Source organism: Lagenorhynchus albirostris, chromosome 11, assembly GCF_949774975.1.
Source record: "Lagenorhynchus albirostris chromosome 11, mLagAlb1.1, whole genome shotgun sequence".
NCBI classification, from domain to species: Eukaryota; Metazoa; Chordata; class Mammalia; order Artiodactyla; family Delphinidae; genus Lagenorhynchus; species Lagenorhynchus albirostris.
In genome coordinates this window covers 97,532,811-97,539,380 of record NC_083105.1, presented here as the reverse complement: position 1 = coordinate 97,539,380, position 6,570 = coordinate 97,532,811, and the positions used below count along the sequence as shown (strand labels likewise).

Sequence of the window (6,570 nt, the reverse complement as noted above, 5' to 3'; positions counted from 1 at the left end):
CCACCAGGGAAGCCCCACTCTGCATTCTTGTCCAAATTCTTTTCCAAATTCATTCCAGGCTTGTGGTGGGATGAGTGCTGCAATCCTGGTTCTTGGACAGAGCCCCAGAGACCATCTCGGATGTGCAGGGGCCTGGCCATTGCAGGAAGAGGCAGCAGGGGTGTTCATCTAGTGAGCACAGGCCAGGGATATTCCAGCATTCCCCTCATCCCCCCCAGCCAGGCTCTGTCCCCACCCCACCTTGAGCCCTCTTCTCTCTGCTCTTGCCTTACAGGAAGGACTTTTATTCTGAAAGAGCCAAGGCCCTTGGAGGTAGGGAGGTGACCAGAGGCTGGAGCTGGCCCTGAATCTGAACAGGCCCTACCCATCTGGGTTGTTTTCCAGGGCAGCGATTCTGGGACCCTAAAGGAGGGGCTGTGCTGTCTTCAGTTGTCCCCCTTACCTTCTGTCCGCAGCCTTGCTGGACTGTAGGCAGAGGGTCCTAGAGGCCTGTTGCCTTCACACCTACTGTCACCCTCATGCCCTCATCTTTCTAGCCCTTAGCCTTGTATCCTTCATCTGCTTCCCTTTTCAGTCTCTTCTGGCGCTCTAGCCGCCTGTCCTTCCCAAAGCAGATGTGGAGGCCAGGTCACTATTTAGAAACTCCCAGCCTCCCCCAGCACTGGACAGAGGTCTTGCCCTGACCCGTCCCTCTTCCCCAACGTGTAGGATGCAAGCATACAATGGCCAGGGCTCGTTAGATGTCGGTCAACGTGGTCTGTTGAACTCTGTGTGGCTGGGGCCATGACTTGGGCCTGGTTCTGTTGAGCCCATGAGGTTTCTCGAGAAGAAGGACAAGGAAATGGACCAAAAACCTCTCCCAGTAGCTCCTGTTTAAATTCTTGAATCCAGTCACACTTTTCCAGAAGGTCCACCAGTATGGTTTCCACTAATGCTCAAATGCTCAAAGCCGAGTTCTTAGATGGAAAATAAGAGGCCAGATGAATGAAAGAGAGTGGGGATCCGCTATTCTCTGGGCTCCTTTCCCCTTTGCCTGTTTCTCTCATCCAGGAGGCCAGATCTTGAACTGGATATGAGGTCGCTATTGCGCAGTGGAGTGTGAGAAAGAACGGGCTTTGGCCTGGGGGCTGCAAGTTATAGATTAACATGGGGTGGAGGGAGGGGGGATGCAGAGGGAGGGTCAGTGGCCTGAGAAAGGGACTGCTGACCTGGGACCATCTGGGCTTGAAGGGGACACAGACAAGAGGAGACTGGGGACTGCCGTGGTCCAGGGGGGTCCTCAGCTCCTCTCCAGCTACTTGACCTTCCTGAAGACCTGCTCATGCACTGCATCCCTTGCAGTCATCTCCTGGGGATAGAGTAGGAATGATGAGGACAGAGAAGGTTCTTGCCAGCTGAGCCCCTTTCTCGAGGTCCTTGACCTCCATTGAATCCTTCAGGATGCATCAGCTAGAGCACTCGATGTATGGGGAATTGTATCGTTGTTGCAGACCCTCAGCTTTCCACCCCAGAGGAAGGAAGGTAGCTGGGTCAGGGAACTGAAGTGGCTAAGTCTCCACGTCTCTGGTCATGATTTATGGACATGCGTCTGACTTACAACCAGGGCCCACCTTGGCCACTCCACTTCTCCCTCTCTCCACTCTTTCCAGGGCTTCTGTTTTCCCTCCTTAGTTGCCTTCCTTGAAGGCAGGCGAGGCTGGAGTAGCAGACGGACTTGATTTGAGTAAGGGCATGCATCCTAGCTGGAGGGCCCCCTCTCAGACACACCCACTTGCGTCTCCTCCCCCAGCCCTCACCCTGCTCACCAGATACGACGTGTCTCCCTCCAGCCAGTGTCTCCAGCCCCAGTCAGGGACCTCCCCTTTCTCTACACATACCAGCTGCTCCTCTTCCCAGGTGACAGTGGTCTATGGGGGAAGGCGGGAATAAAGGAAGACTTGGGGGGCAGGACACCCCAAATGCATCCAGCTCACTTTGGCTGGGCTGCCTGCTTTGCCTCCAGCAGACACTGTCTTGCTCCAGTCCCTTCCTTCCAGGACTCCCGTCCCCCACTCCTAAAGGTCACTGTTTGTGACAGTGACCATTTGGGCAGAGCAGGGATGAGGCAGGATCATGGGGGGGCGTGAAATTGGGGGTTAGGGGATGAAGCGTGGAGAATTTGTTCTCTGTCACTTCTGGCTGACCTGGAGGAGATTTGGGGAAAGAAGGGAGATTGGTTGGGAACCAACCAGGGAATCTCCTTTCTCCTTTTTCTCAGTCTCGAGGGCAGCTGCAGTGTCCCTGAGAATGAAGGATCAACCCCCTAAATCAGAGCTGGGTGGGCCTGGACCTTCCAATCACCATTGTTAGGCCCCCCAATAGGACAGGCCCCCCTAAACAAGGAGCTCAGAATCTTACGGATTGTTCTTGTGGCCGTGCCACGCGGCTTATGGGATCTTAGTTCCCCCACCAGGGATCGAACCCAGGGCCCTGGCAGTGAAAGTGCGAGTCCTAACCACTGGGCCACCAGGGAATTCCCAGGGAGCTCAGAATCTTGATCAGATAGAGGAACAGTTGGTAGGTATCTGTGATACCAGGCAAGACTGTTGACGGTGGGAGTGGGGAGGGAGTGCATCTTCAAGGCAGTGAATTAGATTGGAGATGATGGGAACTTTCTAGCAAGGATAGAAACAGTGTAGAGGTAAGAAAGAAGAGTAGGTAGCTGTGAGGGGCTCTAACCCAGTATGTTTGTGTGGAGGCCCTTGGATGCAATGTGGAGTGTACGGACCTTACCTGGAATGTAACAAAATGTCACTGAAAGGGTTTAAGTCAGGGAGTGTCGTGGTCACTTTTACATTTTATTTTATTTTATTTTTTTTTTTTGTTTGTTTGTTTGTTTTGCGGTACGCGGGCCTCTCACTGCTGTGGCCTCTCCCGTTGCGGAGCACAGGCTCCGGATGCGCAGGCTCAGCGGCCATGGCTCACGGGCCCGGCCGCTCCGCGGCATGTGGGATCTTCCCGGACCGGGGCACGAACCCGTGTCCCCTGCATCGGCAGGCGGACTCTCAACCACTGCGCCACCAGGGAAACCCCACTTTTATATTTTAGATAGATCCTTGAGGCTACAGTAGGCAGAGTGGATTAGAGGAGGGTCAAGACTGGGCACCAGATGAGAAATGAGGGCCTGAAATAAGGTGGTGACAAAGAGAAGGGTTAGGAAGGAACAGATAAGAGCCATGTAAACAAGTGATGCTCAATGGAAGTACAGTAGGTCTTAAATGCAAGCCACATATATAATTTAAAAAATTTCTAGTAACCACATTAGAAAAGCAAAAAGAAACAGGTGAAATTAATTTTAATAATATATTTTATTCAGCCTAAAATATCCAAAATATTATAATTTCAGCATGTAATCAATATAAAATTTCTGAGATGTTTTGCACTCTTTTTTGGTATTGTCTTTAAAATTCAGCATGTATTTCACACCGATAGCACATTTCAAATGTTCAATATCTGTATATGGCTAGTAGCTACCATACTGGACAGCACAGAAAAGTTACACAGGCTTCCTGACCAATTACATGTGGTGCACGTGTGCATGCGTGTGTGTGTGCACACACGTGCACGTGTTGGGAGCATGGAGGTAAGGGAACACAAGGTAATGACTGTGACAACAGCCGGCAGGACCAACACAAGGTAATGACTGTGACAACAGCCGGCTGGACCAACACAAGGTAATGACTTGGTCCTGCTGGTTGTTGACATTGATGGAGACGGTAAATATAAAAGCAGGAATAGGTTTGTGTAGGAAGATCAGAACTTTGGGTTTGACCTTGGGGCATGCAGATGGAAACATTTTGCAGGCAGTTGAAACTCTGCCCTGGAGCTCAGGTGGTGCCTCTGGCGGGAGAATCTGTGTCCAAGGCAGTTTATAGATGGTAACCGAACACATGGGTGTAGATGATTTAGCCCGTGGATAGTATACAGACAAGAGAGAGAAGGTCAAGAACAAAATACTGGGGGGAAATTCCCAGTTTAAGGGATTAACAGGGGAACTAGGGTCTGCAAAGGAGGCCAAAAGGAAGCAGAAAGGACTGCACCAGAGTGGAGTTAAAGAGGCTGAGGGAAGAGAGACTGTGGTGTCCGCAGGGTCACAGGCTAGAGGGTGAGCACATGTTTGCTCATTGGCCTGAGGGTGACCTGCCCCTTTTGCCCTGTTGGCTGGTGCTAAGAGGGGGCAGCGTGGGTGACATCAGGAGCCTGCTATCCCAGGGACTTCGTAGCCTGCTGTGGTCATCACTTCCCGGCTCTGGATGGGAAAGGTCACTTTATTTTGCCCCACTCTTTTAAGTGCCCCCTGCCCATCCACACCCCCTCCCCGCCAGCCTGAGAAAAGGTACCTGGAGCTTCCGTCCCTCCGTGATCCTCAAGTCCTCCTCAAACTCCACTCCCACCTCGAATTCCAGAGCTTAGTTTCGGAAGGTGCTGAGGGCCTTCACTGTCACGTGGTTGCCCCGATGGTCAGTCTCCTCGTCTGGCTTGAGCAGCGGCGCGATCTTCCGCAGAGCCATGTTGATGTCACGGAGGCTGTCCTCTTAGGACCAGGGTCCTTTTAGCCAGCTGGCCAGGGCCTCCTCCACCCGCAGCAGCAGCCTGGAGCTGGGAGCATCCCCTGGGCTGGGTCTGGGACTGTGGATTTACTCCTTCCTAGCAATGCCCCTGGCTAGAAGAGGAGCCCAGCCCCCTGACCCCCAGCCTTTCCACGATGTCGGACCCTCGCATCCCCCCTCCTCAATGGGACTGGAGGCAGGAAGGGAGAGGGGAGAACGGGAGTGAAAGGGCTCGGGAGGGGTGAGGCGGTTACTTAGAGCTTGCAGGTAGCTCTCCAAGTTCTTCTGCGAGACAAAGCAGTAGTAGCCGGTGAGGTTGGGAGGCATGGTCCAGGCTGGCCAAGGTGGAGGTCAAGATTTCAGGAGAATAGAGGGGGCAGGGCAAGGAGGGAGGGGGTGTCATCCGACAGGTGGGGCTGGGAGACTCCTGGCCAGCCTCTGCACACACAGAGGCAGCTTGTGTAAGGTCTGTGCTACCAGGGTTTTTATAGAGGTGAGGCCCTGTTGCAGTAAGAGCTCCTGCCAGACTCCCCGCCCCCCCCCGCCCCCGGTGATGAGTGTGAGGCTGGTGTCTGCAGCTCCACAGAGGGGCAGGGACTTGGCAAGTTTTTGCCTGACCTCGGCTTTTCCTGAGGAAGGAACCTGGAACAGGATCTGGGGCTGTCGGTCAGGCTACACTTGAGCCTTCCCGAAGGTCAGTTTTGGCTTTCAGCCCATTTCTGGCAGGTTTGGGAACCGTCCTGAGACTCCAGAGTCAGCCTCTCCTGGGAGGGAGCTGGTCTTGCTGGGTGGAGGGGGGCGCTCTTTCAGACTCACCCAAGGGTGAGTTCTAACAATATCCTGAGATCTTGGAGTGAGTCGGGGATCCCAAAAGGTATGAGGGGGAGGAGGTGGGGAAAGAAGGGGGGACAGCCAGCTGGCTGGGAGCGCCAGTGAGGAAAATCCTCTAGCGCTGGCCCCTACAGCTCCCTCAGACAGCGTCGCTGAGCTGGGGCCCCCGATACTGGCTTTCCAGACTCTGTCTTATAGGAGCATTAAGAGGGGGGCAGAGAAACTGCGGAGGGGGCCGTCAGCGGCCTGACAAAGTCTGGCTGGAGCAGAAGGTGAGGGAGGAGTCGCTTGGCTGTTCGGGAGAATTCTACGCGCTTTGGCTTGGGACCCAGAGGTTCCCCTCTCCTTTTGGAGTCACTGATGGTACCGTCAGCCACCCGCGTCCCCAGCCGTTGGCCAGCCCACGCTTACCAGATGTACTCCCATTGTGGGGGGCGGTGCGCCTCAATTACTGTGTGCCCCGCCCCGCACTCCCCCGACGCGCACTCTTCTTTGCCTCTCGAACCCACCAGCCTCCCTGGCTTCAGAACCAACTGGGCTGGTTCATCAGGGTTTAAGGTGGGAAATTTGGGGCGAGCGGGTGAGGGAGGGTGAGCGCAAATATCTCGCTCTTCCTCCGGTCCCAGAGCCGGGTCCACGGCCCGGCTGCCCACCCCGTGGCTTCCTCAGAGACCTGGGGCTGGGAAACGAAATGCTAGCATAGGTCGGGGTCAGGTGGTGGGTTTGACTGCGAGGTTCCCAGGAGGCACCCAGCAGGGACTTGCTGATGGAATGAGCTGTGAAAAGAGGTTAATGCAGAGTTGGTGATGGTGGTGGTGGGGTGACGTGGATGCTGTCCCTCCTCGCCTCCCTCAGGTCTCCGTTGACGTCTCCTCTCCCCACCCCCGGGCATCTCGCTTCTTCATTCTCCCCATGGCCTTCTTTTTTCCCACCCCCTCTACGGCTTTCCAGCTTCCTCCCCAGCCCCCGCAGTTCCCTTGCCCCCCCAGATTGCAGTCAGGGGAAAAAGCCCTAACACCTTCTCCCAACCCTGCTCTCCGGTCCCATTGGTTCCCACCCCCACCCCCCCGCAGCACCTGCCCCCCCACCAGTCACCCGATTGGCCAGCGGCCCCATCAATCCTCGCCTGGCCGTGCTGACGTCATCCTGC

At 55.0% G+C, this 6,570-nt stretch overlaps 1 protein-coding gene across 1 annotated transcript; it reads right to left on the bottom strand.

Annotated features, from left to right (window-relative positions):
- Positions 1–1,294: 1,294 nt before the first annotated feature.
- On the bottom strand, positions 1,295–4,916 carry RBP5 (retinol binding protein 5). Its single transcript, XM_060165967.1, is given in 4 exon segments — positions 1,295–1,348; positions 1,806–1,907; positions 4,380–4,573; positions 4,844–4,916. Coding segments are annotated over 4 exon segments (423 nt in total).
- Between the last annotated feature and the right edge of the window lie 1,654 nt (positions 4,917–6,570).